Source organism: Kogia breviceps, chromosome 5 (genome assembly GCF_026419965.1).
Source record: "Kogia breviceps isolate mKogBre1 chromosome 5, mKogBre1 haplotype 1, whole genome shotgun sequence".
Lineage (NCBI taxonomy): Eukaryota > Metazoa > Chordata > Mammalia > Artiodactyla > Physeteridae > Kogia > Kogia breviceps.
In genome coordinates, this window is record NC_081314.1 from 13,925,468 (window position 1) to 13,951,055 (window position 25,588).

General features: G+C 45.3%; 1 protein-coding gene across 1 annotated transcript in view; it reads right to left on the reverse strand.

Moving 5' to 3' along the window:
- CLSTN2 (calsyntenin 2) overlaps window positions 1-25,588 on the reverse strand; it is a 597,917-nt gene that overhangs the window by 70,945 nt on the left and 501,384 nt on the right. The window contains exon 8 of the mRNA XM_059063644.2: window positions 17,813-17,934. Within this exon, the coding sequence (XP_058919627.1) occupies window positions 17,813-17,934 (122 nt within the window). The remainder of the gene's footprint in view (window positions 1-17,812; window positions 17,935-25,588) is intronic.

Below are 25,588 nucleotides of genomic sequence, written 5' to 3' on the forward strand. Positions count from 1 at the left end.
TCTCCAGCCACATAGCAGCCTTCCCCCAACGCATGCTGCTTCCTTTTAAAGCTACGTTTTTACTGTCAAGATGCTGAGAGCCACACAAAACAGGTGTAGAACCCAACGAACTATTATAGAGCAAACATCTTTCCAGCCACTGCCCAGGCAGAGAAAGAACTTTACCAGCTCCCAGAAGCCCACCCTGGTCCCACCTGTCAGTACCCCCTTCCTCCTCCTAGGAGGATGCAGTGTCCGGACTTCTACAGTCTTTACTTGTGTAGTTTTATCATTCAAATGTGTACCCTAGACACTGTGGTTTAGTTTTTCCCATTAAGAAACGAATTTGTTATGTTTTAAAATCTTTTCTGCATCTACAGATTCCTCCTCCATCGCTTTCTCTTCCTCACAATGTATCTGTGGAAGAACGCAGGACATTTGACCTGTGGAGTTTCCCAGTCTGGATTTTGTTAATTGCACACTCAAATGCAGCTCAAAATGCTGCTCTGTCCCAGCATTTCCTGCAAATTGGCAACTGGATCCAGGCTTGTACTGTTTATTTTCCACCCCAAACCTGGAATTAGCTGTTTCTTCAAGAAAATCTAGTTTCTTTTAACACAAATGATATGCTAAGACCACAATCTGGATAATGAGAGCAGAGCTCTATCAAAGTTCTCTTCACCAGATCAGGGCCTGGTATGGAGAAGCTGCTAAAAAAGCGTGTGTTAAATGAATTTAGAAGTAGGAGAGCGCTTATTCTACAGTTTATCATCTATGTATCTATCTATTTATCTATCTCATCGATGTATCCATCTATGTATGTATGTATCTACCTACCTACCTAGCTACCTATCTATCCATGTGTATGTATATTATGGTGGTGCTGGCCCTATACCACACTTCCATGGATCAAATGTTCTGCTGCTACTACCTCACTGACCTTCCTTTACAGTCATTGTATCATTTAATCCTCACAACCAAGCCCAAGGTGTTTACAGTTATCTTCATTTCACAGAGGAGGAAACTGAGGCTCAGAGAGGTGAACTGACTCATCAATGTCACACAGCTAATAAGGGCAGAGCTCAACCGCAAACTCAGGTCTGACAGACTCCAAAGCCTGCCTGCTTGTCACAGCTCCTTCGTGAATATTTGCCCCTGAAATATATTTGTTCATTTTAAAACGTAATCTCAATTGAGATTTATAAATGAGTGAGTGAATAAATGCCCGACTTCATGGGGCTGAGTATAGACACAGCCTGGCTTTGCACCCTGCCCATGAAAGAATCTTTCTTTCCTTATTTTATTTTTGGTTCCCAGTATGACTTTTTTTTTTTTTTTTTTCTAGATATGGCAGAGGGATATTTTCAGTATTCTGGAATAAACCCAAAGGTATATTTCTGCTCTTGGCTTGTGAGGCTCATTTTATTCATATGTTTACAGATGTAAAAATAAGTGGATGATATCTTCCAGTTATTCAAGTCTCAATACACATGTATACCCCATTTATGGGCTCACTTTTTTTTTTTTTAACCTCTTAACGTTTTTCTTGGAGTATAACTTCTTTACAATGGTGTGTTAGTTTCTGCTTTATAACAACGTGAATCAGCTATACATATACATATATCCCCATATCTCTTCCCTCTTGCGTCTCCCTCCCTCCCACCCCTCTAGGTGGTCACAAACCACCGAGCTGATCTCCCTGTGCTATGCGGCTGCTTCCCACTAGCTATCCACCCTACGTTAGGTAGTGTATATATGTCCATGCCACTCTCTCACTTCGTCCCAGCTTACCCTTCCCCCTCCCCGTATCCTCAAGTCCATTCTCCAGTAGGTCTGTGTCTTTATTCCTGTCTTGCCCCTAGGTTCTTCACGACCATTTTTTTTTTTTTAGATTCCATATATATGTGTTAGCATACGGTAGTTGTTTTTCTCTTTCTGACTTACTTCACTCTGTATGACAGTTTCTAGGTCCATCCACCTCACTACAAATAACTCAATTTTGTTCCTTTTTATGGCTGAGTAATATTCCATTGTATATATGTGCCACATCTTCTTTATCCATTCATCTGATGATGGACACTTAGGTTGCTTCCATGTCCTGGCTATTGTAAATAGAGCTGCAATGAACATTTTGGTACGTGACTCTTTTTGAATTATGGTTTTCTCAGGGTATATGCCCAGTAGTGGGATTGCTAGGTCGTATGGTAGTTCTATTTGTAGTTTTTAAAGGAACCTCCATACTGTTCTGCATAGTGGCTGTATCAATTTACATTCCCACCAACAGTGTATGAGGGTTCCCTTTTCTCCACACCCTCTCCAGCATTTGTTGTTTGTAGATTTTTTGATGATGGCCATTCTGACCGGTGTGAGATGATATCACATTGTAGTTTTGATGTGCATTTCTCTAATGATTAATGATGTTGAGCATTCTTTCATGTGTTTGTTGGCAATCTGTATATCTTCTTTGGTTAAATGTCTATTTAGGTCTTCTGTCCGTTTTTGGATTGGGTTGTTTGTTTTTTAGATATTGAGCTGCATGAGCTGCTTGTAAATTTTGGAGATTAATCCTTTGTCACTTGCTTCATTTGCAAATATTTTCTCCCATTCTGAGGGTTGTCTTTTCATCTTGTTTATGGTTTCCTTTGCTGTGCAAAAGCTTTGAAGTTTCATTAAGTCCCATTTGTTTATTTTTGTTTTTATTTCCATTTCTCTAGGAGGTGGGTCAAAAAGGATCTTGCTGTGATTTATGTCATAGAGTGTTCTGCCTATGTTTTCCTCTAAGAGTTTGATAGTGTCTGGCCTTACATTTAGGTCTTTAATCCATTTTGAGTTTATTTTTGTGTATGGTGTTAGGGAGTGTTCTAATTTCATTCTTTTACATATAGCTGTCCAGTTTTCCCAGCACCACTTATTGAGGAGGCTGTCTTTTCTCCATTGTATATTCTTGCCTCCTTTATCAAAGATAAGGTGACCGTATGTGCGTGGATTTATCTCTGGGCTTTCTGTCCTATTCCATTGATCTATATTTCTGTTTTTGTGCCAGTACCATATTTTCTTGATTACTGTAGCTTTGTAGTATAGTCTGAAGTCTGGGAGCCTACTCCTCCAGCTCCATTTTTCTTTCTCAAGATTGCTTTGGCTATTCAGGGTCTTTTGTGTTTCCATACAAATTGTGAAATTTGTTCTAGTTCTGTGAAAAATGCCAGTGGTAGTTTGATAGGGATTGCACTGAATCTGTAGATGCTTTGGGTAGTATAGTCATTTTCACAATGTTGATTCTTCCAATCCAAGAACATGGTATATCTCTCCATCTATGTGTATCATCTTTAATTACTTTCATCAGTGTCTTATACTTTTCTGCGTACAGGTCTTTTGTCTCCTTGGGTAAGTTTATTCCTAGGTATTTTATTCTTTTTGTTGCATTGGTAAAACACTTTTTATTTGAGTCTAGATAATAGGTAGAATAGTTTCTCTTTGCCTTATGCCCACATAGCTAAAGCCTCATTATCCCCTTATATTTGTGTTGGTAATGAAACCTTTGAGAAGACTGTATTTGATGGAAGGGTACATGACCCTTTTAATAGAAGCAGACCACATTATGAAGTTGATGCCAAGCTCTGTTTCCAGGGCAACCTAAACAGAATGCCAAGAGGTAGTTGGTGTCTAACATTTCATGTAGTGTCATGAAGGCAGATATTAGACTTTCCTATTGGGATAGGAAAGAGTTTTCTTCCCCATGAGCACACAGGAAGTTACCACCTACCCACCAAAGAGAAGAAGGCAGTGAATCCACAGGGTCAAGCACAGGGGTGGCTCCAGCACTGTCTTATCTTCATCTTGGACAATGGAGTCAGGACAGGATTAGGAAGAATAATTCATCCCCTCTGATAAAGAGGAGGGAAGGCCAAAATATGTACCTTTAATTACATTATAAGGAAATTGACTGCAGAGCCTCCATTGGGCTGTTCTTAGAGGCTGGTTTGGCTCTTGATGGCAAAAGGGCCACAGGGTCTGGAAGTGAGAGATGAGGATTTAAGGCAATGCCAAGTAAATGTGGGATGCTCTTGATGCAAATGAGGGATCATTTCTGAGACCTTTTTAGATACCCTAATTTGTAAATATTTTTATAATTTTCCCTTTAACCTCTGATTTATGGCTAAAATCATTGCTTTTGCAGACCTCTTCACTTTATTCAATTTCACCCCCAGCATAAACAATTTGAACAAAGAGTGATATTTCTGCTTAAAAGGGAAAAAAGGACACTTACTCCATCCCAGTATGCTGATTATCAGATGACACACACAGGCCTCTAGGCCCCAATGATACACAGTTTTAAAATGTACCTAAGATTTGTTTTAATCTGGTGTGGCAAGATACACCCATGAAAGAAGTTGTTTTTATACTCATAGATCCCTACAAACAGGAGGCATGGCACACCGTGAAGGGCCACACAGGGAAGCACCAGGGTTTCTCAGGAGGCAGAGTGCATGGGAAGAATAATTGGCTGAATAATTCAAGTGGGCTCTGGGCTCTAAGGGTGGTCCCTAGTTGTCCAGTACCTGGCCCTGGAATGCTTTAGGGCAGGTGTATAGTGTTCTGGTCTGCAGGAGCCCAATCAAAGGAGGCAGATGGGGTATGGACTCTGGATTTATTGGCTTTCATAGCAAAGGTGTGCTGGCAGACAATTCATTTACTATCTCCAGGAATGAATTAACCCTGGGAGAGGTACTTCCTTCCTGGGTCAACAAGGCCCCCAAATGTCAAAGCATCGAAGTATAAGGGAAATAAAGCCATGATTGATACACAAAGAGACAAGGTTGACACTGTTGCTTGCAGCCATGAGAGCAGCAAATTCCACCTTGCTCTCTATTCCCACACTCCTAGGTCATTTTCCAAATCCCTTAAACTTACACCTTTTGGTTCTCTTGCTTACTTTCTGAAACCCAAACCTCAGAATTTTCTCTCTAGGCCCTTGAAAACCCTGTTTCATGGCAAATAGACAACGCTACATTCTTAAATGTTGTGCCCAATTTCAACTAAGGGTTGGGAGGTAAGATCAGGCCCTCCTTCATCATTCATACCACCTCTTGAGCACTCTCCTTAAGCACTGTCTAAAAATTCCAAGTTCAATTTCTCCATTCCTGTTGTGGCCCATGCACATCAACTGTTCTTTGCCATTGTCACCACCATTGCCCATTTGTTTGTCTGTTTCAGGAAACCTACAACATCCGGAGCTTGTATTTTTTCCTGATCATCCCTTTAATCTCATGGTCTTTAAAGTAGGGCTTCTTTCATACGCATCTTTAGTTTATCATAGTATACTTGGAGCTAACATTATAACACTTTACATAAAATGTGAGAACCATGCGACAGTATAACCCCATTCCCCACCCTCATCATTTGTTCTACTGAGTTTATGTATTTTCAGTTTATATACATTATATGCCTACAACACACTGTTGTAATTGTCGCAGTAAAAGTAATGGTCAGGGGCTTCCCTGGTGGCGCAGTGGTTGAGAATCCTCCTGCCAATGCAGGGGACATGGGTTTGAGCCCCGGTCCGGGAAGATCCCACATGCCGCGGAGCAACTAAGCCTGTGCTCCACAACTACTGAGCCTGTGTGCCTAGAGCCCATGCTCTGCAACAAGGAGAAGCCAGCACAATAAGAAGTCCACGCACCGCAATGAAGAGTAGCCCCCGCTCACCACAGCTAAAGAAAGCCTGCACGCAGCAACGAAGACCCAATGCAGCCAATAATAAATAGATTTATATTTAAAAAAAGGTCATGCAGATAGGTGCCTACATAGTGACAACATAGTGTTGTCCAATCTGTCTATGCCTGGGAATTGTATGGAAGCAAATTATTCCTGAGAGTGTCTGCTAAGATCAGTGCATGGAAAAATATGGTGAAAACTTGGCAGATACCCCATTCTGCCAAGCTATATAAATACTTCTCAACAAGATAAACACATAATGGAAAAGAACAAGGAGCTTTGAAGAATGATGGACTTGGTCCAACACTTTAGGCAAATTGCTTAATCTTTCAGAGCCTCAATTTCAGTATCTATAAAATGGAGTTAAGAAATAACTTCAAAAGTAACTGGACAGCTTAGACTTAATGTATGCAAAACAATGAATTTAGGGATTGGCACACAATAGCCTCTCATAAAATGCTAGTTTTCCTTTTTTCCATCACATATAACCTTATTGACTGTTTGCCATTCTTACACCTAAGGGCTACTAGAAGTTAATGCAATCACAAGGCTTATTTTGTGTTTTGATTCTGATTTCTATTGTCTCAAGAAAGCCACCATCTTCTGAGTAACCAAGAGATGCAGTAGCTGATTCATAATGAGGCCTTTCTTCCTTCTAAATGTGCACTAATTGTCAAGGTGACGGAGGAGGTTCATTAGTTAAAAGCGTAATTAAAGGGCACTTCCTTTAGCTACACTGATGAGCAGAAAGTGCAGCAATGTTTGCATGTTTAGACATTAAGGATGGAAACAGATGACTCAATGGGAGGAAGCAGGGAAGGTAGGGCAAATTAATATCACTGCCCAGGGCCTCCAGGGTTACTGCTTTGCAGGACATTCTTGGAGGAGTGGTCTTCCCTGGGAAATCAGCTTCACTGGACTCTCTTGTTTTATGGGATGAACAGCCCTTTCACCACTGTTCCTCAGGAGCAAGGTGATCTTTTCTTCAAAAGATGCTAAAATATGATTCCTGATAAGCTGAGCTTGGAATCTCTTTCTTGCTGGACATCCATGCCCTGTTCTAAACACTTAGGTATCAGCATGGATATCGATTCATTCTTGTCATCCTGTATATTCATTAAGGTTGTAAATTCTCCCAAGTCAATAATAGTGCCTTTTACCCTCTTGGCATATGTGTGTCTTGAGGTCATATTCAAGGTTCTTCCATTTATTAGATAAGAGATGTGGAAAGATCCCTACTATGTCTCCTATTCCTCATCCTTAACCTGGGTGTTTTGCCTAAACTGCAATATTTTTGTTAGAATTAAAAGAAAGTGCCTGGCACAAAGTAAGGACAGAAGTAACGTGCAATGCAATTCTCCTTCTCAGTATACAGTGACTTCATGGTGATCAGTGCCTCTGCCTCGTGTCTCTTAAATGAGGGCGTTAGCACTGGAATGTGTCATTTTGTATCAGGTTTCAACTTTGCCAATTTCTTGTTTTCTATACTGTGGAAGTGACAGAGAGAAAAAATATCTCTCATATAGCAAATGCAGACACTTGGGTTTGATGCCAAGAAGGAGTCTCCCTCCCCTCCCACTGGCACCTAATCCCCAAAGCAGGCTAAAAAGACAGGAGCAAGGCACAGCCAGTGTGGTGACTGAGTCAAAGCTGCTTCCATTGGGACCACCCCAAGGCTTGAGCATCTTATTACTGAAACAGTGATTTGATTTACTAAGCATTTGTAATTGTGTTGACATTGTTTTCTTCTTTTTAACAGTAAAATGAGAGTCTGTTTTTAAATATGTATTACTGGATGTCTACTGAAAATAATGCATTTGTTGCCTCTGGGCAGATGTACAGGCTAAGACACAAATAATGATTTCATGGGAGCAAAAGGAATTACTGAGCAGATGCTCATCTGGGGAAAAGAGACCAGAGAGGAACCAGGTCTGACAGCAAAGGGAGAAAGGTATAGGATACTTAGCATATTTGATTTGTTTAAATTTAGCAGTGGTATAGCCTTCTACTTCAAGATGGAATGAGAGAGTGGGAGAAGCCAGTGAGATTGCAGCAGAGAAGAGAATTATAACCTAGCAGGACCCTATGGGACCTTCCTGGTACAGACTCCCTCCTGCCCCCAATACGCTCTGCTTGCCTCTTATCTGTAGAAAAACTTTAGCCTCCTAGGCCTTCCCTGAGTTCCAAAGAATAAATTTAATCAGAGAAGTGAGAAAATGCAGAAGGAAAGGAAAACAGTTAAGCAAGACGAAACAATAGTTTAGCCATTAAACAAAGTCAAGGACCTTTAGTTCTTCCACAAGAGTGATAAATAATATTCTGAGCCATGTCCTTTGATCTGTTTTGCAAATTCTGAAGCCCCCACCAGGAGGAAGAAGTGAACTGTGTGTTGCCCACAAGTACGTAGATCCCAGACAGGTTGGAAACAGAAGGTTGATGAGGTTGACTCCCAATTACCTCACCACCAACCAATCAGAAGAATGTCCCAAAGCTGATCAAGCATGCCACAACCTTCCTCCCTCACCCTGTGTATAAAAATCTTTCCTTGAAAGCTATTGGTTTCATAGGCACTAGCTGCCTGGACTCCTTGCTTGACGCCCTGCAATAAACGCTGCACTTTCCTTCACCACAATTCAGTGTCAGGAGATTGGCTTTATTGCTAGTGGGCAAGCAGACCCAAGTTTGGTTCGGTAATGGACTGACATTCCTGCAGGTCTCAATTCACCAAGAGTTTGGATTCCATTAGCATAGGCTCTTCAGAAGAAAAATGAAAGAAAATCCTTCGAGTAATAATGGAAATCCAAGAAAGCCTTGAGAAACCAGCTCTTCAAGCAAATGGCTCAGGATATATTGATGAGTAAGGCTAGGGAAACCCTCAGTGGATTTGTGGAGACTATGTTCCCAGTACGACACAGGTAGAGCTATCTATTTGTCATCAGGTCTTATGTTGGTTAGGCTCGAGATCAGCTCCACTCACATCTGGCAGCACTCCTCTTCACCTCGCTGAACTTCCCTTCCTTCCTTTTATTCACTTTACTTTTGTCTCTTGGTAGCTTCCTCCTTTTAATCATAGTTCTGCCCCTGAAGCTCTACAGAAGTCCCTTTCTTTCCAATAATAATAGCAGTGGCTGTTTGCTAACTGCCCACTGGTAGATCAAAACTCTACCTGTGCTACCCAGACGAACCAGAGCAGGGGGTTCATTTGGGAGCTGCTTCTAGGGAGGAGGAAAGAGGAAGCGGGAGAGCGAGTCAGGGACAGAGAACAAGCCAGTACAAGAGGGCATTGTCAAGGTCATGGCTGCGGCAGGTGGGATAAGGGGGCTGGCTTCCCAGGGATTCCTGAGAAGAGTGCAGGGGGCTGCCCAGAAATGCTCCCCACCCCCATGCCTAGTTGCTCCCGTGCCCTCTGGGTGAGAGGTGCTCCCAGGGCAGTAAAGCTGCTGCTTCTGGACTGTGCTCCTTGGAGCCAGGAGGCTCCTTTCGCCTGGGAGCAAGCCCTGGGGCACAAAGCTGACAGCGCAGTGGGGTGAGGTGTGAACTCAAGGGGAGACCTTCCAGTGAAGCAGGTTTCTGTGCTTCAGGGGCAGGACAGGTATTATCTAGAGGATCTCCTTCATGTATCAGCTTTGTAAGTTGTAAGCTTCCAGGTGAGGCTCTGTCAAGAGAAAGAGGATTTTCTAAGTTTGTTTTAGCATTTTCAGAACCAAGCATGAAGGTCTCAGTGTTTCTTCCCTAAAGGCAGAGAGAGATACCTTTAGGGAAGATGATAAGAGCCACTTATCACGGCTGGTGAGGGGGTCAGCACCTTAGGCTAGAGGAGGAATATGGCTTAGGGCAGAAGGAAAGGCTAAATATGCCCCTTGGGGATCCTAGTCCAGAGGCTCCTGAGGAAGCAGGCTTGGTGAAAAGCAAAGTAGGCAGTGAATGGAGGATGTTAAAGGCAGTGCCTCTTCCTCCCTCCCTCCCAGGGCCACGCCCCCAAGGGGAGGGGCTCCATAGAGACAGGGGTATGGGGGTAGTTAGAGGCACCACACACTGTGGGTACAGAAGATTCTCTGAACCTGCCTGGATAGCTGGGCCCAGGGTCACCTCAGTAAAGTGTGGGGGGATGGGAGGTGGCCTCCCCAAGGCTCATGAACAGAGTATGCATTTCCTATTGCTGCTATGAAAAATAACCTCAACCTTTGTGTTAAAACAACTCAGATTTATTATCTTACAGTTTTGGAGGTCAGAAATCTGAAATGAGTCTCCCCGGGCTACAATCAAGGTGTCAGCAGGGCTGTGTTCCTTCTGGAGGCTGTAATGGACAATCTGTTTCTTTTTTTTCCCGACTCATAGGGGTGGCTGCATTCCTTGGCTCATGGCCCCATACCACTCTGACCTCTGCTTCCTGTCACAACTTTTCTGACTCTAATCCTCCTGCCTCCCTCCTATAAGGAAACTTGTGATTACATTGGATCCACTTGGCTAATCTAGGATAATCTCCCTAGCTCAGGATCTTTAATTTAATCATGCCTGTAAAGACCCTTTGCCATGTAAGGTAACATATTCACAGATTTCAGGGATTAGGAGGTAGACATCTTTGGGGCCATTATTTTGTCTACCACAGGTGGCTCACTCGGGACCCCGAGGAGCCCAGGTGAGGTATTGTGGCATAGAGGTAACCAGTGCAGCAGAGATGCGGCAGGATGAAAGGCTTCCAGGAAAGGTGCTTTAAGGTGGAGAGAACACAGCTCAGGGAGTGGGTTGAAGTGGTGGATTTCCAGCATATTGGCGCCCTCTCTAAAGAAAACAGAACAACTGGGCTGACCACGTCAGCAGCCACCTTTCCAAAGAGCAGGAAATCCAGTCATTGCACAGTCCCAACCCGAGAGGACCTAGGGTGTCTTACGTGGATCTGAGGACCCTTCTCCGCCAACACCGTGAAGTCACAGATGCCACACCTCCCCAAATGTCTAGAAGTTCTTAGAGATGGGAAGAGGAAAGGAGAGGGACTCAGAGAAGTGGGTGCTTATCGGGGGCCCTTCTGTATTACAGAGAAATAAAGACATGAGAGCCACTGTATTTGTGATTCTCCCATGTCCATTATCCATTCCAAACAACCCTGCAAGTTGACATCTTAGAAAACATCATTTGGGATTCCTACAAAAGGAGAGGCAAAAGAGGTTCTGGACATTCTTCCTCCCACTCTGTTCAGGACACATGTTCCTAAAGGAAAGCAGGTCTCACTGAAGACCAGTGTCCAGGGCAGGACAGTGAGTGGGGTGGCATCACTGCTTTAGAGGAAACACGGCCAATGCATCCAAGAGTTAGTCTTTACATGTGGAATTAGAGCACTGACAATGCCCAATTATTTTGCTCATTAAGATGACTGGTCTGGACTGGACTGACCATTCTCCAATTAACTCCTTGGCACTTGGCTATAATAATGATTGAACTCACTCATTTGACTCCCATTTTGGCTGTAAGAGCAGATGCAAATAAACCGATTCTACATCATTCTAACACTCTTTTCTCACCAAGAATAAAGGATTTTGCCTCTTCCAGGGGCTTTAGATGCCTTTGCAAGTAGAATGGACCTGATGGGCAAAGGCGTTGGCCTGACAAATGGGAGTATTTGGCTCAAATCCTGGCTCTGTCATTTGTTTCTGGGGGAACTTGGGCCTGTGACTTATTGTCTCCTTTATGTGGGAGGAAAGAAGACCACCTGGGTCTCAGGGACCCTGCCCCCCTCCCACTGGCCCCTTTTCTTTGGATGTGGTGAGGGGCCATTGGGGACCAGACATGCCCCCTACTTCCCCTCATACTGGGAATCCAGCATTCTTCATGGGGGGTGGGGTAAGGGGCTAGGACAGGAAGCGCTTAGAAAGGACAAGTGAGTCTCATTAAAGAAGGTTTAAACTTCTCAGATAGTCATGTTATGGTGTGGTTTTCCTGTGTCCGAATGACAGTGGGGTTTCTTGGTGGTTGTTTTTTTGTTTTTGTTTTTATCAATGACCAGAGTATAAAGGTCTACCACAGAACATTTGTTTGGTCTGATGATATGTTTTTAAATGAGAAAATATTAAAAATTGGAAGATTTTCTGTAGAAATCTGATTTCTCACTTCTGAATGACTGGAACTGCACCAGGCCTGGATTCTTGTGTGGCCTGGAGCTGTGTGGTGGTTGAGTCTGAATGAGGACCTACATTCACCCAGCCAGGCATCCGTACTTGCTTTGACTGCTTCTCCTGTCCATGATTATTTGGGACTCTTGCAGGAGAATGCTCTCCAGGGTCTCTGAAACTGGGTATAATCTGGGCAGGGCTGTGGGCTCCCAAGACAGGGTCATTCATATCCTTCTTCTCTCCCCCAGTGCCTGTTACAAGTTCTGGCACAGAGAAGGCGATGGCCAACAGAATGGATCTCTCTTCCGCTTCCTGTGCTACTTGCGATTTTTCAGAGATGCATCTTTTTCCCTTGTCTGAGCCTGGGGTACCTGTCCTCTTATTGGTCCGTTAAGGCTGTCACTCAAGCTGTGCCTTCCAATAGGTGAACAGGCTGTAAAATATCAGTGGGTCTCCTTCCCAGCACCAGCAAGTCCAAAGGGAAGATCATTAAAATTTGTGATGCTGAGTCTATCATATCCAAATAACATGAAAGCCAGGAGGGGCTGCAAATTAATAAACCTTTCCCATGTGAGCTGGCAGCTGGGCCTTCTCCTTTGCTCTTGTCTGGGTTTGCACATGACTAACTGCAGGCTTGAGGGATTTGCATTAGCAGATCATAAGTAAAAATCCCATTAAAACGACAGTCTCCTCATCATTATGATCCCTTTTCAAGAGGTACACTGGATTGCCAGGGCATTTCTTGGGGTTGCCTGGTAATGGATTTACTTGGCAGTCCATATACCCTGGCAGAGGCCTTCTGAGGTGTAGGGCAAAGGGGTGGGCTTTTTGGAAGCACTCAGCTCCTCTGCGACAACTACCACACTCCCTGGGCACTAACCTGAAGAGCTATGTGGAAGCCCACCCACCTATCACGCCCTGGTTTCCATGCCAACAAGCAGCATCTGTCATGTGATCGATCTCCTGGCTGTGAAAAGAGAAGTGGGAGACCCTGATTCTATCACAACGCGTGCTACTGGCCCCACTGAATGGCCTGGCCTGAGTTACATTTGCTTAAATGTGATACATTTTATGAACACCATACTAGCATTCCTCACATTTACATCCCTCAAATTCTTAGTCTTCTGTTGAATAACAAAATGCCTTGATTGTGGCCCATTCTTTGGGGATAAATTACCAACTCAATAACATGATATAAAAAGCCTCTTGGCATTTAATTCCCACCTGCTCCTCCAAACTGGGGTCCTAACACCTGTTGAAACTGTACCCAAGCCCCTGTGTCCCTGTCTTTTGAAGTAAAAGGTTTTGCTTTAGTCTCCCAGGCCTCCCCTGAGTCTTAAAAGAATCCCTAAGACTCTTAAAAGAGTCTTAAAAGAATCCCTGGGCCAGGAATTTAAATACACACAAAACATTAGACTGGCTTAAAAGAGCTAATGATTAGGAATGTGAAGATGTAGAAACAAAGAAGAGCTGTTGGGCCAGGAAACTGGTAACAGTTGAGACTATAAACCACCCACATAGCAGAGTCACCGAACCCCCAGTTGCCTGAAAGATACAGATAAAAGCCTGACACACATTTCTAAGTTGTTTTATAGGAAGCAGACCCACCAGATGAAAACTGCTGACCAAGAGCACGTAGACCCCAGACTGGTTGAAACCAGAAGAATGGTGATGCTTGAAACTTCACCTTGATGCCAGCCAATCTGAGAATTGTGCACGAGCTGATCATGTACGCTGAGGGCCCCTCCCTCACACTGCCTTTAAAAACTCTTCCCTGAAAGCCATCAAGGGGTTCGGGTCTTTTGAGCACGAGCTGCCCATTCTCCTTGCTCGGCACCCTGCAATAAACGTTGTGTTTTCCTTCACCATAACCTGTGCCAGTAGATTGGCTTTACTGCATGCAGGAGAGAGGACCCAAGTCCAGGTTCTGTAACACTGTCAACACCTTCCCCTTCCATCCTGTCCTTGTGCCCTGACACACAGAAAGCTTACAGTCCCCTGAAGATGGCCCTCCTACTCATTCCCTGCCAGCTACCTGGCTCCACACCTCTGAGCCCTCCCCCCCTTCCCAGTGGCAGGTGCCTCTGGACTGGGTTCCCACAGACTCCCCCTACCTGGCCCCCTGCCTTCTATCCCAGCACACATCACATAGGACTGTACATAGGATTGTACACTGTCTGTTTATGTGTTTGCTTGCCCCATTATCATGGATACTTCCAGAGAGCAGAGGCTTTAGTTTAGCTGCAGAGCCTGGCACACAGTTTATGCTCAGAATAAATGAGGTCCCATCAGGCAGTGGGACATTTATTATGCTTTGGAACCCCTAAGGTGGGACAGGAATTTGAATACACACAATACATTAGACTGGCTTGAGCCCTTTCTGGCCAAGGCCAGGAAGTTTTGTAATAGTTACAGAGCCACTGGTGGTAAAGTCAGTGATATCTTTTTTTTTTTTTAAATTAATTAATTAATTTATTTATTTTTGGCTGTGTTGGGTCTTCATTGCTGCGTGCAGGCTTTTCTCTAGTTGCGGCGAGCGGGGGCCACTCTTCATCGCGGTGCGCGGGCCTCTCACTATCGCGGCCTCTCTTGTTGCGGAGCACAGGCTCCAGACGCGCAGGCTCAGTGGTTGTGGCGCACGGGCCCAGCCGCTCCGCGGCATGTGGGATCTTCCCAGACCAGGGCTCGAACCCGTGTCCCCTGTATTGGCAGGCAGATTCTCAACCACTGTGCCACCAGGGAAGCCCTCAGTGATATCTTTGAAATAATATATTACCAAGATCAAAGCTGAATGTTTGAGACCCAGAGAGTAAAAATGGCAAAATTTTAGAATTTTTAAATGTTCCATAAAAATGGATCAAACAATCAGTTAATCACCAGGAGGTTTTAAAAGATCTCAATTTTCCTTTTCTTCTTCCCTCTCTCCCTCCCTCACTTCATTTCTCCTTTCTTTTGATCTCAGTATCCCTTCATCATTATGCCAACTTTTACTGGGCACCAACTGTGTGCTCAGGGCTGCAATTTGCACTGAGAATTTGCAGAGAGTAAGACACAGTCCTGCCTGCCAGGATCTCAGCACCAAGGGAGCAGAGAGGAAGGACAAATGGGTCACTAGGGTAGAGTGAGTATTGGGGAGTCTTGGGAGCACAGAGGAGAGGCAAACTACTCAAAGGGTGGCCTGGGATGGCTTCCTGAGGGAGGATACTTTATCAGGTATACACAGTTTGGGCATCAAGTGATTTACTTCCAAGAAACTTCTGGTAAGTTTCTGTCTACATAGGGAGCTAAATAGAGGACAAGCCCAGAGAAATCTGGGCTTGTCTGTATACACCACTGGATTGCTAGCATGAGTTTGGTGGAGGTTTCCTATATGCCACCCACTGTGGCTCCTTTCAGGGCATGAGCAGCTGTCCAAGTGGGCTGGGGCTTCTGGTCATCAATAGGCAGCCTTTACATTTTTTAAATGTTAATTTCTTTAGTAGAAGAACGCTATAGGCTGAATTATGTCCCTGTAAAATTCATATGTTGAAGCCCTAACCCCCAACACAGCTGTATTTGGAGAAAGGGCCTAACCTTCATTAGGAGGTAAGGAAGGTTAAATGAGGTCATAAGGATGGGGCCCTGATTCAATAGGGCTCATGCCTTATAAGAAGAAGGAAATGTACCCAAGCTGTCTCCACCAAGTGAGGACACAGTGAGAAGGCTGCTGTCTACAGCCAGGAAGAGGGCCCTCACGTGGGGGCGGTGGTGGAATTGGCTGGCACCTTGATCTTGGACTTCGCAGCCTCCCAGAATTGTGAGAAATAAATGTCTGTTGTTTTAAGCCACCCAGGCTGTGGTATTTGGTGTGGCAGCCCAAGCTAAGGCAAGGAAGACTGAGCTTGAGCAAAGTGAAGATTTGACAGTTTCATAGGGTTTCATCAAGACTATAAACATTTTGTGCTTTGCATAATTCCTATCTCTAAATTAATTTTAAATTAAAAAATAAAAACATTTAAAATTTTAATTAGCAAGTGCACCAAAGAGGCAGCACGACATACGGAAAAAGCAGGTGCTAACCATGGTTTTCTGTGTGGCCTTGGGCGAGTTAGTGGACCGTGGTCTCCTGCCTCATATTATCCACCTGGCAGGACTGGGGCAGAGATGAGAATGAGCCACTCACGCAGCGCCTGGCACAGAGCGGGCGCCCGTGAATGGTAAGAAATGAGATCAGAGTAGTTTGGAAGGTATTCAGTGACTCTCAGCCCCTCCTTCAATTCACCACTTTGGGAACAGATTTCAGAATTCCTAAATTCACTATATTTTTAATCGATAGAACCAGAATTCCTTCCTCACCTATTTTAAATTCCAAACCCTGTGACTTCATTTGCCTGTATCAGTGCTTCTCAATCCCATCTTAGAAAATGCTGCAGGGCATCTATAATGATCTCAGCCAGTATAGCAATGTTTTTTTTTAATTAAAACCCCTCATGATATGGAACTTATTTTAAGTCACCTCAATTCGTATTACGTATTTATAAAAACATCCCATATAAGCCAAATGGCATTTTAGAAGTTAGTTGAGAGGCTGCCGGGAAGTCAAATAAACAATGTCAAGATAGCATAATTTCTGCAAGACCCAGAAATCCTAATTCAGAGGAACATATATTAATCCAGATGCCATATTTCCAAAACCCCGGGGTACAGCAGGATGGGATTTACTGAGAATGGACTAGGCAGTTGCCACAGGGCTCTCTCAAACATCTTTCGCATCAGCCTGGCATCCTTGACCTTGTCACCCTGACTGATGTTCCACCATTGAGACATTCCCTGAGGTTAATGAATCTCTCTTTTAAAGAGCACATGTCAATACTTCTGTATGGAGGAAGTGGGGTAGCAATCATACTCATCTTGGAGGAAATGAGTTCCTTCTGGCATATGCTTCCCAGTGATACACTCTGAGATCAGCCCCACTGGGGGTCTGAGGCTTACGTAGAAAAGGGAGAGGGTGGGGTAGACACGGGTAATTGGGAAAGAGAAGGGAAAGGACTATGAAACGTTCAGCCCTAGACGAGATGAGGCGGGTGGCACCCACAGGGACGTTTGGAGGGAGAAAAGAAGACTGGGGGCCCCAGAAGCTCCCAGAATATGGGTTGGGCAGAAAGAAAGCAAAAAAGAGATGCAGTAGAATGAGCATCATTTCATCTGCTTCATTAAGCAGCATCCATTCGATGACCCTCTTCCCTGCTGACTGCCACCCTCCCTTCTGACAGTGTAAAACCATTGAACAAAAATTCATGCCCCCCACCTTCAAATCCAAGCAAAGGCCAACTCTGGGCTTGCTGCACTGACACTTCTTCAGCGGCACGGCCACCCAGAGAAGTGCCACCTCTGCAGTCTCGGCACTGCACAGCCCTCCGAAACAGACACTTCAAAGCTTTTGATTCCAACCAGACACTTCATTTGTCATTGACAAGTAGGACAGAGCGGCCCTTGTGATCACAAGTCAGAAGGCTCTGGAGTGAGGCAGAGATTTTCCCACTTCAGAAAAGAACATGAACTGCTCACAGGGCACTGTGTCACTGATGACTTCAAAGTCCTCAGGCCCCTGTTCTCAACCTGTGTCACCAAAAGCGAGGCTGCACCGTCACTCAAAGAGAGCATCAAAGAGGAGACACGGAGCATTTATGACATAAATATGCGCTAACAAAGATCAGAAACTGGGCCTGGGGGTCGAGAGGATCAGCTTCCCAGGAGCTCGGCGCAGAGAAAGTCGACAAGATGCACGCTGGCACCTACTGACGGGTGCGGGTTCTAGCCGGGAAGTGTGGTCCTCCCCACCTCCGACTGGTCTTTAAGGCTGCAGTTTCCGTCCTGACTTTAAGATGCTGTGTGTTCCCCAGAGTTGATTTTCCCCCAAATCAGCAAGCGACCAGAACCGTGAGATGCCTACCCACTGCCACCATCCCTGGACCAACCAACCATCCCCGCACGCGGGGGAGCAGGGGGCAAGCGCGCTGTGAGCGCCATACCTGGTCCAGCTTCCAGTGGAACTCCGCGGGGCGGAAGGTGTCCGCCTGGTCGAAATCCTTGCGCAAGAGGAAGACAAGGCGGCAGTTGTGCACGTACAGGGCGTAGTGGTGCCGGTTCATTTCTGAAAAGCAGAAAGAGGATTTGAGGGTTTCCAGGTTCCCTGTGCTAATCTCCACTCCATCACTGAGCACACCTCGGAAAACAAAGAAACAGGCATTCCATTTTCCTTTTTTACAACTGGGTCTGATAAATAGTTCTAGGACACACATAGTGGAGCTCTCTGCAATGAAAGAGGAAGATTCAAGAAAGCTCACGGAAAGACTTCTGCTGAGAAGCCATTTGGGCTTTAAATACCAACCTAACTTATACTCAGATGCTGCATCAGATCCTGGATAAAATTACATAGGTTCACAAGCTCTTTTTGGTTTTTTTACATATACTTCCGGGAGGGTCAGAGGGCCTCTCTGACAATCACATTCAGCCACTCTAGGTTCCTTTAACATAGCTGGATTCTCCCAGAGTCCTGGGCTTTTATTTTATTTCATCAGGCTTGCCAACCGCAATCACAGAGCATGTCTCCTTTTCTGCCTAATCTGTGTGCACTTAAGGAAAGCTGCCTCACTTTTAGTTGCTGGGAGGAGGGGACGTTGATTTCCCAGCGTTAGACATAGTTCCCTGAATTTCCAAAGCAATGAATAAATACTTCTTTTTTCCCCATACACAGACAACAGATGGGACTTTTCTCTCCCCTGATAAAAAAACTTCCTCTCCTGCTTAAACAGAAAATCACACCATGGGTCCCAGCCATGATGTCCTATAGTCACAAGATAACAGCCCCGGGAAGGTGAGGAGCTGTTCTTCTACCGATACTCAGAGGACTCACACGTAGTAGCACACACAGAAATCTAATATGATGCACATGTTCCATAAATATTGGGCTAATGAGCAGCTGACCAGATCCAGTGGAAACAGCATGGGCCCTAGATTCAGAGAGACTTGGCGTGGAGCTGTATCTCTAGATGATGCTGAGAATGTTATTCAGCCTCTTAGAGCCTCGATTTCCTTCATTGTATCATGACAGGGATGCTGGGATGTCCTAATGTATCATGAGAATCGGATATTGTGATTGATTCTTGCACGTCCTGTACAAACCTTGCCCATGGAGGTATGAGTGGAAGGAATCAACACCAGTCCCACTTCTAGGCATGGGCTTTCAGGTGGTTTCAGTCAAATAAGCTCATGAAAAGCCCCCTGCCACAGAGAGTGGTTCAGGTCCCAGGCCCGAGTTCAGTAGTGCAGACCATTCTCCTGGCCATGGGGCTTCTGTCAGGAAAGCGACTCAAGTCAGGCCAGTGATTCTGGAGCTGTTCTGAGGAGTTCTGGGAAAGAACTCTCTATCTCTTAGCAGAAAGCAAATAGAAGAGACCACCACCTCTCTCTAGAAGTTGCAGTATATAACTGGGAAGCTTGGAGCTGCTGCAGCCATATTTGCTAACATGAAATCGGTATACATATGGCAGCAGATCTGAAAAATTGCAGAGAAAAGCACCCAGGACCTTGATCACACTTTACCTGAAGCTGTTTAGCTCTGTTAGTTACAAGAACCCTACATTCCCTTTATTATTTTGATTTTTAATCATCTGATATCAGTTTGATTTCCTGTTCCCTGTAACTGAAAGCATCTTAATTACACAATGAGGAAATGCGTGTAAAGCATCTGCCCAGAACAGATGCTCAATGACTGTTAGTTATTACAAGGACTATTACACTGCCTCGTGACCATGATAACATAACAAAAGAGTGTCGGATGCTGTTTTCACAAAAGCATTACCGTTCTTCAGGATGCAACCAAAAGATGGAAGGAAGGAGAATGTTTAGTTGCCAAGTGTTGTAGGTTTGGCCAAGGCCAATGTTCGGGTGACCACTCCACCTTTGCATCGATGAAACACCCAGGTCTGGTTATGGGGATTTTACTAAATACTTCTTGTTTCCCTCACTATTGCTTAAACTGATTTCCTAGAGTTTCTGCTGATGACTATCAGGAAGATATAGAAAGCGGATTTCTCCCCTTTAGCTTCATTTGGAGTCAGGAGAGGTTGTTGGTGAAGAGGTGGAAGAAGAATGAAAGGACAGACCTCACGGGAGTATCTCCTGGCCTCCCTCCAGAGGTTCCTCCCTCCCCCGCCCTCCGTCAGCTGGGTCCCTGGGGTCACCATCCACACCAGGGTAACTGGCTCTTCACTGCGCTGGTGACATGATACACTCAGAAACCAGCTTCACGTCTTTCCCCATCCTTCAGTGTTCTCCCTGACAACACTCCTCCCTTTCTTTGCTCACGTCTCTGGCAGATCCTAATGTATTCTGGTCACTTTCAGATATTAAAATAGTCTGTAAGGGTTCTCTCCAAACCAAACACCAGTGTCTCATCCGTTAAAAGATCTTCCCCTCTTAGCTACTCAGCCTCGCCCCGTGGCTTGGTGGCCGCCAGTGGGGAAAGGATGTGGAAGGTGTGTTCTTTTACTCTTCCTTCATTCCCTGAACCTCCTCCAGCTCCAGTCATGGTCAGGGGCAGGGGAAAGCAGATAAGAAGGGAAGGAGTGGAGTCTCTTTAAAGAAGCAGTGAAGTTTGTCATTTTCCCAGGGATGTCCAGTGTCCTCTGTCATGTGGGTGTCTACATATGGACTCCTTCACGGGTGCACTGGCTGGTTTTTGGAGAGGCTCTGCAGAGATCCCCCATGGCCACGGAAGTGGGTTTGGGCCCCGGTGAAACGTGTTTTTAGCCCTCCTTTCCCCACCCCCCCCACAAACCCATAAGAAAGGGCCTGTTGGGGCTTCCCTGGTGGCGCAGTGGTTGAGAATCTGCCTGCCAATGCAGGGGACGCGGGTTCGAGCCCTGGTCTGGGAAGATCCCACATGCCGCGGAGCAACCAAGCCCGTGAGCCACAACTACTGAGCCTGCGCGTCTGGAGCCTGTGCTCCGCAACAAGAGAGGCCTCGATAGTGAGAGGCCCGCATACCGCGATGAAGACTGGCCCCCGCTTGCCACAACTACAGAAAGCCCTCGCACAGAAACGAAGACCCAACACAGCCAAAAATAAATAAATTAATAAATTATTTAAAAAAAAAAAAAGAAAGGGCCTGTTATAATCTTCACCTAGGACTTGATCTGATAAGTGATGCAGTCCTTCCTGGGACATTAGTGCCAGCTTCAATCCCACCTTTCTTGGCTCTTACCTCTCCATTCCTGGTGTAAGTGATGTTTTCATGATTCTCATGACAGCTTTCATGATTCCTCTCAGCTCCTGCCCTCCCTTGGTCACTTCTCCCTCCCGCCCACATTTGCCCCTCCTGCTGGATCCCCTCTTCCTGGCACGCAGACCTCTTGGCTATAGCTGTGACCATTTCTGGTTGCCCACTTAGTTCCCATGACTAGAACAGAAACATCTGTGTTCCGCCAAATTGTAGTAGGGCCGCCCCTCCCCTGCTGCCCCTCTCTTCTCACCCCACTGCTGAGGAAGCCCCCAGCAGCCTCTTGCCTTCACACCCCCTGGGCAAGAGTCAAGTCCAGCTTTCATGTACCCTGAACTCCTGGGACACGAGTCAAACTTCCCCAGAGCTCTCCTGGGCTGTGCTCCAACACCAGCCTGGAGTAGATGTACAAGTGTTTGCAGCTCAGCCAACAGGCAGCTGGGAGTGAGATTCCCACCTCCTCTCTACCTCAGACAACCTCGGTCTCTCTGAGTGGTTTTCTGGGCATCTCTGGAAGTGTGGGAGTGTTTCTTTCCCAGCAGCCTGGGGGACCATCCCAGCCTTCCCTGGCAGGCTGGCACCTCTGCCTCTGTCATCTGATAATTGCTGGACTAGGTTGGCCCCTCTGTCTTGGAAAGCCCTGTATGAAAGTAGCTAGCAGTATAGGTGGCACGTTATCATTCAGATGAAACTCAGAGGTAGCAAGAGAGCTGCATGCCAGGAAGAAGGGGTCCTGCGGGAGGATGTGTGTTGGGAGAGAAGTTTCTAAGACAGGGCGGGAAAGAAACTGCTCACACCAGGAATGGAAAGATAAGGGCCAACAAAGGTGGCGTTGGAGGGGGGCACCAGTGCCTCATGCAGTAGCCTTGCGGTAGAGCCATTGCTGGGTATTCAGCTAACCTTGTTTCCTTTGCTCCTAGACACGTAGCTTAACTCACATCACCGCTTCTCTCATGGTTAGGTGGAGCCTTGGGAACCAATTCTGGCCCAGCAAGTGTGAGTACAAGTGAGGCACACAACTTTCTGGTCTAGCTAATAAAACCCTTCTGTGTTCAAGCCTCTAGTCTAACTTTCTGTTCTGTGGTTGAAAATGGCAGCGATAAATAACTGAAGTATCTTGAGTCCCTGAATGTCTGAGCAAAGCCGAGAAACCTCATTACCCAGCCCCACCTCGGGTTGCTGGACAATGGCAGGAGGAAAAACTGATGAAAGGGTGCTAGCTGTCGAGATGCTTCTTGTTGGTGGTGAGAGTGGTTTTCTTTCTTTCTGAAAACTGCAGCTAGCCCTTGGTGACTAATCAGTTCCGTTATCCAACTATTAATAAATTACTTCATGATAGGCCAGCATTGGTAAGTTTTAATTAGTGGGCAAGATGGAAACTAGTGCAATTTTCACTAAGGGCGACTTGGTAATTTACCTCGATCGCCTTCCTAACATTTATATTCTTTGACTCAGTAATTCAGCTTCTGGTCAGGAAATAATCAGAAGCATCCATACAGGTATATACAAGAATGCTTATTGTATATGACAAGAATGCCTATTACAGCATTGTTTTATTTGCATTTAAAAGGAGGCAGTCTAAATGTCTAACAAAAGGGAGCCAGTTAAATGAAGTATAATAATGCCTAATAACAGAAGACTGTCAGTAATTCTTATTTTTAAAGAATATTTTATCACGTAGAGAAATGATCTGGATATATGCAATGTTTTTTAAGAGAAACATAACATAATGGTATCACATGTATTATAAAAATAGATGGAAAACTGTAACAACATTCTACATATACATAGAAGTAAAAATAAGATTTCATTTGGTAGTGAAGTATACCAACTGTTAACAGAAAATCCCTCCAAGTATTAGAATTTTAGGTGACTTTTGTATTCTTTCATACTCTTCTGTGTTTTGTAGGCTGCCTGTTATAAACATGTGTAGCTTTTATAACTTGGACATTTTTCTGACGTATAAAAGCTCTAATCAAGTTTTAATTTGTTCCTGATAATTTTTTATTTAGGGCAAGGAGCTACCTATAGGTATATTTTTCTTTTTTGCGGTACGCGGGCCTCTCACTGTTGCGGCCTCTCCCGTTGCGGAGCACAGGCTCCGGACGTGCAGGCTCAGCGGCCATGGCTCACGGGCCCAGCCGCTCCGCGGCACGTGGGATCCTCCCAGACCGGGGCACGAACCTGTGTCCCCTGCATCGGCAGGCGGACTCTCAACCACTGCGCCACCAGGGAAGCCCTATAGGTATTTTTTTAAGTCAGAGAAAATAGAGGAAAATCTTCTGCATCTTTTCTTGTGCCAGCATTAAACTGATTTGCAAAGGGTTACTTTATACTGAGCCCAGAGCTGAGCAGCGCCAGAGCCTGCGGGCTGGAGGGGACGACATGCCTGTTCGGGGTGCTGCTCTGATGAAAGTGAGGCATCATCGTCTAATGCAGAGGTTTCAGCCATGGCTGCACAAGAGAATCGCCCAGATGCTGGCTTCCTGAGCTGGGGTAGGGCCCTGGCATCTAGGTACTTTTACAAAGTCGCCAGGTTATTCTAGTGCAGAGCAGGGTGGAGAGCCGCTGGTCTAGTAGCGTGAACCTGAAACACGGGCCAGAGGAGCTAGGGCCAAGTCTGGTCTTTTGATCATCAGTTGGGTTATCCTCGGCCAGTTGCTCAACCTTTCATATTCTAATTTCCTCCTGTGTAAGCCAGAGTTCTATATTCGTCAGGCCCGCCTCCCAGCGGTATTTGATACATTTCAGAAAGGACTATATGTGTGTGGGCACTACCCCCAGCCAGTGCTGCTTTGCATGCATCTGTATACTCCTAAGCCACTGTCTCCTTGATGCTGGCTCTGGATCATGGTGGGGTCACCCCGCCAGACACTGCGAAGATGGGGTCACGGGGTGATTCCTGGGGTCCTGGGCTGAGCTCTGGACCCAGTCCCAAACCTCAGTGCCACCTTAAGCAGGTCTGCGGAGTCCTTCCTATACGAAGGACCAGGAAAACAAATCCTTGGCACTGGCTCTGACACAGATTCACCATATGACTGGGAAAAGCTGGGCAACTCCCCCCGTTTCAGTTTCTATATCCAGAAAATACATTGGCTTTTACCACAAATATTGATTGAAACGGGAAATGTGGGGTCCTGGTAGTAGTATCATGTGGAATAAAACTAGAAATAATAATGATTATGACAATAACAACATCAGGTTAATTAGTCGAGCACAGATTTTTTTTATCTGGAGCTGCTAAGTGATTTCGTACCTTATTTCATGTTTATTTTCCCCATTCTACATATGGGGAAACTAAGGCTCAGTGAGATTAGCAACTCCTCGATTTTCCTTAAGTAGTGGAGAAGCTGCCATGTGAACTTCGGCTGTTCAGCGGCAAAGCTGAATGGTCAGCTGTTCTTCTATCCTGTCTTCTCACTGCACTATCTGCCGTAGTGTAGAGTAGTTGCCATTTATTCAGGGTATTTTAACAAGAGCATTTGAAATGGGAAAATGTGGACTTATAATTTAAGATAGACATGACATTTTCATAAGATATCAGAGTATGTGTGTGTGTTTGCATGTGGGGTGTGTGTGTGTGTGTGTGTGTGTGTGTTTGCATGTGGGATGTGTGTGTGTGTTTGCATGTGGGATGTGTGTGTGTGTTTGTGTGTGGGGTGTGTGTGTGTTTGCATGTGGGGTGTGTGTGTGTGTGTGTTTGCATGTGTGTGTGTTTGCATGTCCGGTGTGGTGACCAGAGCATAGCGATGGAGTTAGCTGGATCTAAGCTTACATTCCAGTTCTGATACTTACCAGCTGAATAACTTGGGACAAGTTACTTAACGTCTCAGGGATGTTTCCTTATCCTTAAAACAGGAAACACAATAATGCTTTCGTAAAATTGTTTGTAGAGATGTGAGGCACTGTTTAGAATAGGAAGAGCTAACACAGACTAGACTTCCGGTGCGTCAGGTACTGTTCTACTGTGCTATACATACATTGTCATTTAATCCTGATCAAAACCCTATGAGGTAGATAACACTATAATGTTTTTATGGACTGAGAAAGCGAGGCATAGAGAGGTTAACCCACTTGCCCGAGATCCCACAGCCACTAAGTGGTGGAGTGCTTTTAACCACCAAGCTGTGAACTGCCTTTACACAGGCTCAGCAAGCTGAAAAATGCCTAGCAAAGCTTACCCGTCATCATGATGCACAGCAGTGATTTTCAAACTGATGTAAATTAGCAGGACCCTTTCATTGAAAATAAACTTCTGGAAATCTGTCTATATATTAATATAATACAGTGAAGGTAGAGCTGCTTTGCTTGAAGTAAGGATGAAGCCTCCTCCCCCAACCCCACCTCATATAGCAGCCCTAAGTTACTTCTGGGGACGCCGGGGCTCTGAAGAACCCAGTCTGAAAACCACCAACCCCAGCTTTTTGACTCTTTTTGTCTGTACCCTGCCTCCCTTTCCTGGTCCTGCTCTACCCCAAGGAGAGGAAATCATCAGCCAGAAAACCAGAGACCCGAATATTTTCCC